Below are 12990 nucleotides of genomic sequence, written 5' to 3'. Positions count from 1 at the left end.
CAATGCTTGAACGCCAAAGCATGAGAAGAAATCAAATAGTGATAAATTACTGAATTTCTTATAGATGCACTTCTTTTTGCTGTTGTTGGACCTCCAAGCATTCAGCAGCAGGCCCCCACAAAGAAGCTGGAATTTATCCTAGTGTCAGGTTTACTTATAACTGCCACTGTTTAGTAAACCTCACTGTTAGGAAAGACCTCTATTACACTGACAATCTCTCAGATCATAAACATATTGACTGCATTCATTGCCACACAACTGTCAGCACAGCAGGCCAAAAACCAGAACAAGCAGTTTCTGAAAAAGTCAAACTTGCATAATTGCATCAATATCCAATATCATTGTTTGTGTTTGCAAGCCATCACAGGAGGAAGAAAACCTAGAGACAATTTACAAATAATTTATCAGACAACACTTTAAAAAGCTTCCAACAACTAAGACTGTAAAAAGCAGAGTATTTCCGCTGTTTCAACAGCATTCCTTAGGTTTATACTGTAGTTAGAATTAGTACTCCCAGTCTTTTGTGAGGGACATTGGGGTATCTTTAAAAGATGGTCTCAGTTATTTGGCCATATAGCAGGGTGAAGAGAGAATATTTACTGAAATGCTGCAAGTTCATACTGATTAGCCCAGATTGTTATCCTTGCTTTAGCAGAAAATATTGCCTAAGCAAAATGAAGCTTCCTATTAAAATGACTAGAGATTTCTTCATAATGATCACATAAATGTATTAACAGGTGACTTCTTTAATTATATTGTTTGCAAATGCTATACGGGCTGATTGAATATAATGTATTCTTAAAATATAGTCAGTAAAGAATTCCTTCATGACTGCATGTTCCAAAAAATATTTTATATGACCATCATCAAATTTTGTACTTGTCAGACACAGCTAATGATATAGATAGCAGAAGTGGGAGGGATTAAGTTGTTCAGGCAATTTGATAATGCACCTATTTGCATTTCAAATTCTGCTATTTCATTGTGCTTATAATAAATGAAACAGAACAAACTTATTTCAGGAAAATGTTGTTTGAATTTCATTTCAATGTCAGGTAATGCCTCAATTATCAGCTATGTGTGATTGACTGCTTTTTGTTTGGTTTGTAATTCTGACTATAAAATCATTCAAAGAAACATGCATAAAAATCAGCAAGAAAATACATAGATGTGATATTAAACAGGAAAACTTGGTGAAGACTATCTTCATAGTCTTCACTATGTATAGATGAAATAGCAACTCATTTAGCAAGGGAAAATTTCAAATTAGATCACTTTACCTTCCTAAACTTCATTCCAACTTTTTTAAAGCATTTCTGTTCAAAAGAGAATACTTATCTAGCTTTCTGAGCTCTTTTAAATAGGCTGAGCATCCTATAAAATCTAATTATAATTCACACGTACAACTGCAATTTCCTTACAAAAAATTTTAGTAAAACTTCTAAAGTTTATGTTTCTATTGAGACATGAAAAGGTAGAATGCATACGTGCTAAAGCAGCCTGGAAATCATATGTTTCACATAAAAATAGGTAATAAATCTATTTCCAAAGCTCTCAAAAAAATAGAACTTGTTTTTTCGGTGACAGTTTCAAACCCAAAATTGCTGCTCTTCAGAGGAATATGTTTTGTCTTATCTCTATTCTTTTTAGTTGAAAGACACATCTTCAAGAAAAAAGACGTGAAAACAAGGGAGTATGCTAAATTCCCCTTTTTGTTCCCCAGCCCTTTTATATCCAGGAAAGAAAAGACGTATTTCATGGGATTGCATGAACTTATAATTTTCAAAAGATACTAGAATTTTCCTTTTCTGTGATATCAGCAAGTTTCAAATTTTTATTTCTGAAAGAAAAAGATGATAAATTGGAGGATAGAAAAACTTACTCTCACAGCCTCAGAGACAAAAGCCCAGGGCTTACATTTCATTGTATTCAAAGAATAAATATATTTGCCAGACTAAAACTATTTTAGTGTATATTCACAACATGCTGACTGTTGCCAGTTTAGATGCATCCCAGTTTTAAATAAGGCTTATCTAGGCACTGCCAGTTTTGCTTAACAGTAGATTGCTTGACTGCTTCTAAAACTATAGAGACATCTTTTAGAAAACAGCACTGATGTGGCTAATTCTGTAAAGAGCTCTGCTTAACAGTGATCTAAATATCTGGTCTACACAGTTTTAAAGTGATTCCTTAGGTCTTCTTTGGCTACAACCTCTACAGTGATCACTGTGTAAATATAATCCTAATCTTCCACCACTTATGAAACATTTTGGACTCCTATGTGCATCAAGACTTTGGAAGGAGTGGCTGATACTCCAGAGGGTCACACTGCTGTCCAGAGGGACTTTGACAGGCTAAAGATAACTTGCTGACAGAAACCTCATGAAGTTCAACAAGGGGAATTGCAAAGATCTGCACCTGGAGAGGAAAAGCCACAGGCAGCAATGTATGCTGTGGGCCACCCAACTGGAAAGCAGCTTGGTTGAAGAGGGCCTGGGGGTCTTGGAGGACGCAAGGTTGAACATGAGCTGTCAATGTACCCTTGCTGCAAAGAAGTCTATTGTTATCCTGAACAGAATTAGGAGGTTGAGATGTTGCCAGCAGGCAGAAGGAGGTGATTCCTCCCCTCTGTTCAGCATAGGTGAGACCACACATGAAGGCGGCCACACATTGAGAATTGTGTCCATTTCTGGGCTTCTCATTACAAAAGAAACGGAAATACGGGAGAGAGTTCATCAAATTGCCGCAGAGATGATTAAAGGGCTGAAGCATCCCTTCTGTGAGGAAAGGCTTGGAGAGCAGGAACTGTTCAGCCTAGAAAACAGAAGGTTTAGGGGGATCTTATCAACGTATATTAATAGCTGAAAGGAGGGTGTAAAAGTGACTGAGACAGAAAAGGCTTGGGGAGGGTTCTCATCCATGTGTATAAATGCCTGAAGGGAGGGTGTAAAGAAGGATCTTTCCAGTTATGCCCAGTGACAGGACAAGAGGCAACGGGCACAAACTGATACATGGGATGCACTTGCTGAACATCAGGAAAAAACGTTTTCACTGTGAGAGTTACTGGGCACTGGCACTGCTTGCTCAGAGAGATTGTGCAGTTGTCCATCCCTGGAGACATTAAAAAGTGGTCTGGACATGGTCCTGGGCAAATGATTCCAGGTTGCCCTGTTTGAACAGAGGCATTGGACCTGGTGACCTCTGAACATCTCTTCCAGGCTTGGCCACTCAGCGATTTGTGATTCTGTGATTCTAAGACTGTGCAAACTCACGTTGTTTGTTGTTGATGTAATTCAGATGTTGAAAACAACATCTGTTTCAGTGGATACTCTAGGCACACTGAACACTGAGTTCCCTGAAAAAAAGTATTAACATATATATTTTGAAAAAAACCCCCACTTTTTTTCTCCTTGTAGGTGAGACCTAGCCCTTCAAAATAATAGAGTAGTCCATAAATACAAAGGGACATCTGCTTCTTCACCCAGGAACTTCATCTGGTTTCACTGTTACTGTACGTGAACGGGTCAACGAGGATCTGTCCTTAGCAAGTCATCCACCATCTTTGGACTAAAAAATGTTAGATACAAATCCTGGAATGTAAAAATCTGAGTCTGATTTTAAAGAAGTGATTTAATTAGGAATGTTACAAAATATAAGGCAAAGTTAACACATCCTCTAAACAGTTATAAGTTGTGGCTCTGGCTGCTTTCAAACGGAGAGGGAAACTTAAACCGTAACTCTCCTTAATAAGTGTTGTTTTTTCATCCTTATATCACAAAACTCAGCTTTACCTGTTGCAAGTGGCCTTTCTGCAGAAACTCAGACTGACCATCACTAGACCCTAGCTTTCTCTGACCTCAGAGCTCTCTCAGAACAGACTAAAACCCATTCTTCAAGGAAATGGCAAGCTGCATTTGGTACAGTCTTTGGTAGTGTTTAAACAAAGAAGGGTTTTAGAAAAACCTATAAAACTCACAAATAACTTTCCCATGCATATTCACTCCTGCCATTCAAACCTCTAAATTTTAGATGTCTCAGCACAATTGACTGAATGGACTCCGCATTTCTGTGCAATCTCATTGGATTACAAGGAAAAAAAAAAAAAAAGAAATAAAAGTCCTGCTTGCCTAGGTCTTTCCCTGCCCTCCCTTCTTCTCCAATCTAATTTTTTTCATTGTTTCCAGCTTGATCACTCTGCTGAAACTGGTGAATTGAGAAGCTGGGGTTTGTTGTTGTTTTTTGGGTTTCCACTTAGTCTGTGTGACAGCTAACAGACAAAAGATTCCAACAGGAATCTTGAAAACCTTTGCTTTATGTAAACCAGCCTTTAGAACATCTAACCATAACTTTAATTTGGAATCCATATGTAAAAGGGAGGCTCAGTGGTGCATCTTAAGGACTAAGTTCATCTTTTATGCTGTAGAGATGTTTTTAAGCAGATAATTCTGCCAAGAGCCAATTCTAGTCTAAGAAGTCCAATGATGTCCATGATAAGGAGAAAGAATATGAATGGAAAGAGTTTAGAGACACAACCAGAGATTGTTGCTGTCAGAGATCTGCTTTATGCATAGTAGGAAAGGATGCCATTAAATCAATTTGAGTAGTTTCAGAGTTTCTGGTGGTCAAGTCAAACAATTTCACATAGTTTTCAAAAGACAGTAAACACTGATATTTTTTCTTCCACATTATTTGGAGTATTTAGAAGGAATTTTAATAGTAAATTCTATTAACAGTAGCTCAGTGTCAGTGAGAGTTAAGATTTAAGTAGACTACATAAACTTCATTTTTCTTTAAGTAAATCAGAGTATCTCCATTCATTTTGCTCTTAAAAAATATATACTTTTGTCAATAATCCACATTTTAACAAATCCTTTTTTTTATGAGTGCCTGTGCCGGACAGTGAAAATTTAATGTTACCAATGCTTTTTGTCAAGCACTCACAATATGTTTAAGTGTTCAAAAACATTCAGCAATAAACTTCTGCTGATATCTATGCTCTAATTTGTGTTCTTTTAAGAAGATATTTCCACAGTAATTCCTTCATTAATGTTTAAAAATCCCTGGAAGGCAGACCAACAAGAGCTCTGTTAATAATAATCTCTGTTAATTTAAAAGACTTACTAGAGAAATTAACTTTGAGAGCACTTAATTCTGTGAATGAAGATCATTATAAACTGCCATTTGTGTTTTTCTGGCTCAGATATCTCTTGGTAACTTACAGGAATGTGAGCACTATATATATGAAGTAGATCAAGCTCTGTAGCAGCAAAATGCTATAACCTTGATAGAAATAAATACCTATAGTAACCAGTAAAATAAAATGTACTATACAACATAATAAGATTTGTTTGCTTTACTTACCTTGTTTATCTAAAAACCTTGACTTTTTGCAGTGGTAAACAAACTCCTGTTCACAGTGCTCTGCATGATTAATTGTAGCCTGAAGCTGGTCTAGGCTGGCAGAATACTTGAAAAACACAGTGTGGGGGTTCTCACGATTGGCACTTTTGACTCTGCTTAGGTTGGTGTTGTTATGCTGCATAATTGTCCATGTTGCATCTTTCAAAACACATGTAGAAAGTAATAAAGAATGAGAAGTAGCTGCATAAATTGCTAATGGAAAGAGAATGCATGATGAAATCAACCAAACTTTAAGGTGACTTCTTTGATCACAAAAAGTGCTTTTGGGCATACAAATAGAGACATAAATCTGTACATTATCATACTATGAATATAACAGGTATTTGGCTTGTTATGACAATTGAATAAGAAAAGTGACAACATCTAAATAATGGTGTCTACAATAAGATATAGTTTACTTCACAAATTGCAATGAAAGAATAAATGGAAATAATTTTTTTTTATTGTTATTTTTTGTCTGCTTTTTTTTTATAAAATAACAGTAAATTCTAGTCTACATTCCAGTTACATTACAACAACTGTAATTTAAATTAATTTATTCTGTGTGAGAAAATGGCCTACATACTTTTTCTGTTATACAAAGGAGCAAAAGTAGCTTGCAAATACCATATTTACTATAAAACTCAGATTACACGAAGGTGAGTTATCCTAGCCATCTAAAATCAAATTGTAGTAATTATGTGAAGTACTATTCAAACCCTGTATTTAGTCAAGAGCTAAGAAGCACAGTTTCCAAAGGTCAATAGAAAGTTTCTTTGAAACATCTGACATGATACTGATTTATAGCAATCACCATGGTATTGCTACTTGATTTGGCACTGTAACATGGTGAATACCAGTTCAGAACTGAAAGGTGCATTTACCTAAAATACACATACTGCTCTTCAGTCAACTTTTGACACAGATACTGCTGGGTAAGTCAGCTATGTACTTCATTGTGTTGTGTAGACAGATTACGATTCATATAAACTGCAGCATGCAAAATATTTCCAAAATATTTATTCCAGAAGCAATTAAACTGTGCCTGCAAGATTGCTTTTTCTGCAAATCACTAGTAAATACTCAGCACTCCAAATGTTATTTTTAGAAAAATATGTTCTGAAGTAATGCTCCTGTAATAAAAAAGCAGAAAATACTTGCATATAAATATAGATATAATTCAAGTGGTTGATCAATAAACAATATATTGCATGTTTATAAAAGGTATATGCTAAGATGTGCAGTCTGCTGTGAAACTGACTTTCTCCAACTTGGAGCTATGTTGCTTACACTAAGGAACAAAGCAGTTCAGTAGCTTTACAGTTATCTTGATATTCTTTCATTAAAAGTCTTTTTTTAACCTCCTACATGTTAAAAATACATGGAATGTATTTTTAATTGTTAAAACTTACTACAATCCAAAACCACACAGATCAAAACCTAAACTTGGCATTACAATATTTATATGAAGGTATTACTTTAAAAGCTACTAGAGATAACAGGCTAATTACTGTATATTTACTATGAGACTAGAAGAATAATTTTTTTGCACAGTGAGCCACAGGAGGAATAAAACTGGCTGGTACAATAACACAGGAATGCATTGCACACTCTGTCCTATTCTTCGCATACAAGGAAATGTGACATTAGTGTCCTGGTTTCAGCTGGGATATAGTTAATTTTCTTCCTAGTAGCAGACATAGTGCCCTGTTTTGGCTTTAGTCTGAGAATATTGTTGATAACACAACAATGTTTTAGTTGTTGCTCAGTAGCACTTACACTGATCTAGGACTTTTCAGTCTCTCGTGCTCTTCCAGTGAGGAGGGGCACAAGAAGCCGAGAGAGAGCAAAGACAGGACACCTGACCCAAACTAGCCACAGGGATATTACATACCACAACAGGTCATGCCCAGTGTATAAACTGGGTGGTGTTACGCAGAAGGGACAGATCGCTGCTCAGGCTGGGCTGGGTATCAGTCAGCAGGTAGTGAGAAATTGTATTGTGCATCACTTGTGTTTATTTTTTTTTTCTTTCCCCTTTTTTATATTCTCTCCCCTTGCTATTTCCCTTATCATTATTATTAATAGTAGTAGTATATTGTACTTTAGATATTAAAGTGTTCTTATCTCAATCTGTGAGTTTTACACTGTCTCGATTCTCTTCCCCATCCTGCCCAAGGAGGGAGAAAGGAGTGGAGAGGTAAGCGAATGACTGTGTGGTATAGTTGCTGGCTGTTTTTAAAGCATGACAACCAGATACTCTTCTTAGGAGTACAGAGATTACTCTCTTCATGTTTTTTGAAATATAAATTGCCCCAAATATGTGTAGTTGATAAAGGCTCATGTGATTTTGCTGTTTTGTATATTTACCATACCTCCTTATCTATGAATAGGAAAGCACTGAGCTTATTCTGTTTCAACTTCCAGTCACAAAGCCTATAACAATCCGACTCCCATGACTAAAATCTACTTCAAGGTAGGAGTGAGCAGGCTCCTGGTTAAAGCCAGTCTGGGTCAGGTAAGTTTAGATTCATCTTCACTGTATTCTTGTATCTTAATGGCCAATGTAATTTGAGTACATATAAGAAATACTATTTTTTTCTAACTTGAAGTATTGATGATAATATATCTCATGTTCTAAAACAAGTATTTTAAACTCTTTAACAAAGCTGTATTTTATTGTATTCCATCAGACTTATGGAATACATAATATCCATCAGACATCCATCACACTTGCAAATTTACAAAAGAAAAAAAAGGTCACTGCAGAATTTGATCATCTTAACTGGCAGTGTGAACTGTTTCATTCTGAAAATGACTTCCAAGAATACAACCAGGGAAAGACATCTCCCTCCCATCTGCCTGAAAATAGAGCCCCATGAAAGTGAAAGACAAGGCAGTGCTGTAAGAAATGTGGGCATCTGTCTTCCCTGCCTCTGGTGGGAAAAGGGAATACTAGTCATGATGAAACTGGGAACAAAACAAATATAGAAAATTCATCCTGTCAGGCTGCATCTTAAGATGAAGAACTGATCAATGAGGTTTGCTTAATGTGGTGAATAAAGAATGACTGAAGAAAACAGGAACATCTGTTCATGGACACACAAGGATAAATCAGACACTACACTGTACCTTGGAGGGTTATACCCACTTACAAAAAAAAAAACCAAAACCAAAACCAAAACCCACCAAAGTCATCTTTCTGCTGTGATTCTTTGGTCTCTTTCAATCTCATAGGACACTAGCATATTTCTTCTTAAGGGCATGTGGTAATCTGAAATGTGCCCACCATGAGCTAGCACAGTTCACTATAGAAGTCAAAGTCAGGGCCTGACATGCTGAGAGCAGTTAAATTGCACAGACTGATTGCGATGATGAGAATTTTATTATAATAAGTATTCTTTAGATCATTGTGAAAATCAGCCAATGCCACTGGCAGTCAGGGTCCTGCCAATTTCTAAATAAATATGTGTGACTACAAATTGTTTACAAATCAACATCAAAAGCTTATGATAACATTTCTAAGTCAAGTTCTTAACACTTAGGATGTAACAAAATAAAATTCAAGTATAGCCTATTCATGTAGTTTTTCAAACAGTTATAACTGTGTAAAAATATATTTTTGTCACATAAAACAATGAAGTATTTCCATCATCATGGCTGGAAAGTAATTCAAATAAATAGAGGTTAGGCAAAAAGAAAAGGAAACCGACACAAACAAAAAAATAATTTCAAAAAGCCATTTAAAAGTAATCTTCATTGAAAGGAAATATACCAGTAGGAATTTGTAGACAACTGGTTTGTTATAAAACATACAGACAAAAAACTCTGTTATCTAAACCTTCTAGCTATGTGAATGATGATTCAAAGAGCAGAAGTGGAGGCAGAGTGCCTGAAAGTGAGGCTGTGAGAGTCCCAATGGTTGCATTTCCATTCTCCAAAAGATCTACTTGCAATTTGAAAAATTAAGATTAATGTCTGTATTCCTCATAACAATGGCCAGTTCTGAATTCCAATTTTTCAGAAGGCTACCTGGAAAAATCAGTATTTTTCTCATAAAATATAGTTTCTATCTCATTTTCTTAAATGTTCTCAAGAGGTTGTACCTTCAGTGAAAACAAAGTTCTGCTCCCCAAAAATGAACTAATATGACATTGTCTCCATATGGAACACATCTCATATACTCAAAACACAACAGAAATGTAGTGTTAGATTTACAGCCTGAATCCTGTTGTTATTATTTTAATTTCTCAGCCTAATTCTTTGCCCAGTATTCTGAGCTAAGGAGTCACCTTCATTTTGTTGTGTGTGTATACGCTAAACTTCTGAAGTACAGAAGCTTATTTCTTGATAACTCGTGTTTCAATACAATAAGCATGCATAGAGACCCAGCTGTGAGTTAAGAAAGTTTATCACCTCACCTGTCATATTACAGTATACAAGAAACGGTCCCAATGGGCCACTTCCATCTGAATCAATATTGTAAAAGCCTGAAGTGTTCCCTCTGTGCTTATAGGCTTCACATGATTGCTCATAGATGGCTGTAAAAGAACGCATTCCATCACTAATGTAACGGCATAATTTTACATTTTAGTCAGGGAATTAAGAAAAAAAGCATGTGCCTGTCAATGGGGAAAAGAAGTTGTGTGTGTTCACTGCTAAAGATTACAGAAGAAATCACATAACCAGAACTACATTTTCATTTGTTTCTGTAGAGCGCATTTGGTTTTCTGTGTTGAGGAGATCACAAGGGGCGTTTTCAAGCATTTTCTCCCATATTTCAATCTGGAAACTTCAGAGAGGAAACTGTGAGATGTAGGTGAGTAAATGGTCATAAAACCTGAAAACTAATGTGAATGCCAAGGGTATTACTTAGATCTTGCTAATCAGATTTTGAGGAAACAAACACTAACTACATCAACTAAATCAGATTTTTGTTGTTATTACAGAAGACAGAAGGCAGGCAGTGTTTCTAGGTGTTCTGATTGTCTCCTGGCATTTTTTTGGCTTTCATACTTCTTATTTTCTTTCCTGTTTAAATAGAAGGGTAAATGACTCGTCACACACTGCAGTAGAAGAACTAAATAAGCAAAGACAAAATGAGAGCTCCTTGGTCCTGTATGTCATGTATACTTTGTATCAGACAAAATTTAAAGAAAATTTTGTGATGACTTCTTTATGATCAAAAACCTGAGAAAAGGACTTATGACTTCACCTCTGTACTTAAACAGACAGGAAACACTGATGATAATGCCATAGCTAGACCACATTAGTCCAACTTCTCCTTTAACCATTATAATACTTCCAGCAGTCGTACAGTTCTGGTCTTTCTTTTCAAAATTAGACTGTGTGCTCAATCAGTTATTATCAAAACTTGAAAGCACTCTACCAAAAAAGAAAGAGCTGTTAGATTCAGACAAAACAAATAGTGCTGAGTGCTATACAAATAAAAATATAATTCCATAACAATTATTAATATTCTAGAAGATTTTGATCTATATAAATTCAGTTTATTGAAATTAAAAAAGAAAAAAAAGTACTAGTACAGTCATATTTTTAAAAAATAAGCTAGCTCTAGGAAGACTGTGATTTTTGTATTTTTTGCTTGATGGTTACTGGTATTATATGACAACACCTATGAGAAAGAAAAACCATTCAGATTGCTAACTTTATGAAATATTCATAATGCACAAATTATGTAATTTTTCAATTGGAATTTGATGGTTTCTTAAGAAAATAACTTTAGTTAAATTTAAACAATATAAAAGAGATTCAATTATTCAATAATTGTTTTCAAGTAGTGCTTCCAGATTTATTCTGTTCCCAGAATACAGTGAAAGCAGTACAAACGTAGAACATCTCCTGTGAAGCCAGTTAAGTTACTTTCATTTTTTGTTTGTTTGGTTTTGTTTATTTGGGGGGTGGGGGTTTGGGGTTTTTTGGGGGGGTATTGTGTTTTGTTTTTCATTTTTTTAAATTTCTCCTAATCTAATTCCTGATTCAGCTAACTACTTAAACACAGGTTTAGGGCTTAGCATGTGATTTGTATGAATGTAGTCCCATTGTCCTTGAAAAAAAAAATATTAACAGTTGTAATGAATAATGGTGAATTAAACACATTTCTAAATGATTTGCTGATTCATGAAGTGTAGGTATATGGATGGAAGAGTGTATTACTGACCATCTCATGTAAATTGTGAAAAAATGTAAAACTGAAACAGATAAACTTTAGAACTTTCAATGAGTTTTTGCTGCCACATATTTTATATTCTCAAAGCCTTTCCTTGAACCAACTTGTGAATATTTACACAACTGAAAAATCTTCTAATATGAATGATCAATACTAATGTATATTTTTTTTGTGAAAAATGTTCAACCAGAAGTAAAAATAGTCAGAAAACATCTTAGACTTACGATAGTGGCAAGTAGCTCCCTTGTATCCAGTACTGGCACAGTTGCAGTAGAAGTTGTTCCAGGACTGTGAGCACTCCCCACCATGTTCACAGTAATTAGGCAAACATCTAAAATGAAAAAAAAAAAAAAAAAAAAGGGAGAGCATTTTCATCCTCTTTTCCATTTATTTACGTGTCACTTGTACTTACCAAGGGATGCAAAATCATGGAAAAGAAGTACAATAACATGAGGTCCTCAAGCTCATTGGGAAAGATGTTAATATACTTACTAGAAAATTTAGAGAATTTCCCTTCATCTTCCCTGCTATGCCTATTGCCTATAACAAATACATCAATTATGCAATAAGCCTCTGAGAACAAAAATAAAGTGTAAGTTGTGTAATTGTTACTTATTACCATTCAGTTAGCTGCAATTCAGTACAGATAAACCAGTGAAAGATTTACATGCTGATAATTCACTGGCAATTACTGCAACTGATATGATTTCTTCAACAAGTCACAACAAAGCAGCATCACAATCGTATTATTTTACAAACAATAGAAAATAATTAAAAAAAAATCACAAAACAAATAAAATTTACAGTAATACCTGGGAGAGGTTTCTTATTCTAAAATCATGATTACTTACTATTCTGGAAAGAACAAAATGTTTAGTGTGTCAGTTCTGTCACAAGAGGTAATTACCAATAAAGCATTTTTTTATTTTGGTGATATGAACAGAAACCTGAAGAATTCTGCTAGCTTTCTTCTGGAGTTAGAATGATTGGCTACAAAGAATATTTGCCTGTAACTGCTTAATGGTTGAGACTGCAGCATTATACCTAGATATAAAACATAGCAGAAGATGAAAAAACCGCCAAATTTATCTTTTTATAAACACAACTGAAAGTATACTGAAATAGAGTGGCACACTGTAGCTATTTTTCATTAGCTTTTCACCTTAGAAATTAGTTAATATTCCAATTGCAGTGAATGCATATGTATATGCATGTGTATATAATAAAGCTTAAAAGTATAACAAGGCTTAGTTGCTGATATTAACCACAGGAAAAAGAAAAACAGACCCACTAATATTCACATGATCTTAAAATACCTTTTGGTTCATTCAAGAAATCTTAGCAGGGTATTAAATTAGGATCGCAGGAAATCCAGCAGTTCACACACCTGCCCTATGAAT

The 12990-nt window shown here is 35.1% G+C and overlaps 1 protein-coding gene across 4 annotated transcripts in view; it reads right to left on the bottom strand.

Annotated features, from left to right (window-relative positions):
* Positions 1-12990, bottom strand: part of CNTNAP4 (contactin associated protein family member 4) — a 256407-nt gene that overhangs the window by 53561 nt on the left and 189856 nt on the right. For all 4 annotated transcript variants that reach the window (XM_030470203.1, XM_030470204.1, XM_030470205.1 and 1 more), the window contains 3 exons: positions 11815-11921; positions 9822-9941; positions 5362-5559 (listed from right to left, as the gene is read on the bottom strand). In XM_030470203.1, coding sequence (XP_030326063.1) covers positions 5362-5559; positions 9822-9941; positions 11815-11921 — 425 coding nt within the window. The remainder of the gene's footprint in view (positions 1-5361; positions 5560-9821; positions 9942-11814; positions 11922-12990) is intronic.

This window comes from Strigops habroptila, chromosome Z, assembly GCF_004027225.2.
Source record: "Strigops habroptila isolate Jane chromosome Z, bStrHab1.2.pri, whole genome shotgun sequence".
In the NCBI taxonomy this organism is placed as follows: domain Eukaryota; kingdom Metazoa; phylum Chordata; class Aves; order Psittaciformes; family Psittacidae; genus Strigops; species Strigops habroptila.
Note: the sequence above shows the minus strand (reverse complement) of the source record. Positions and strands in the feature narration are given on the sequence as shown.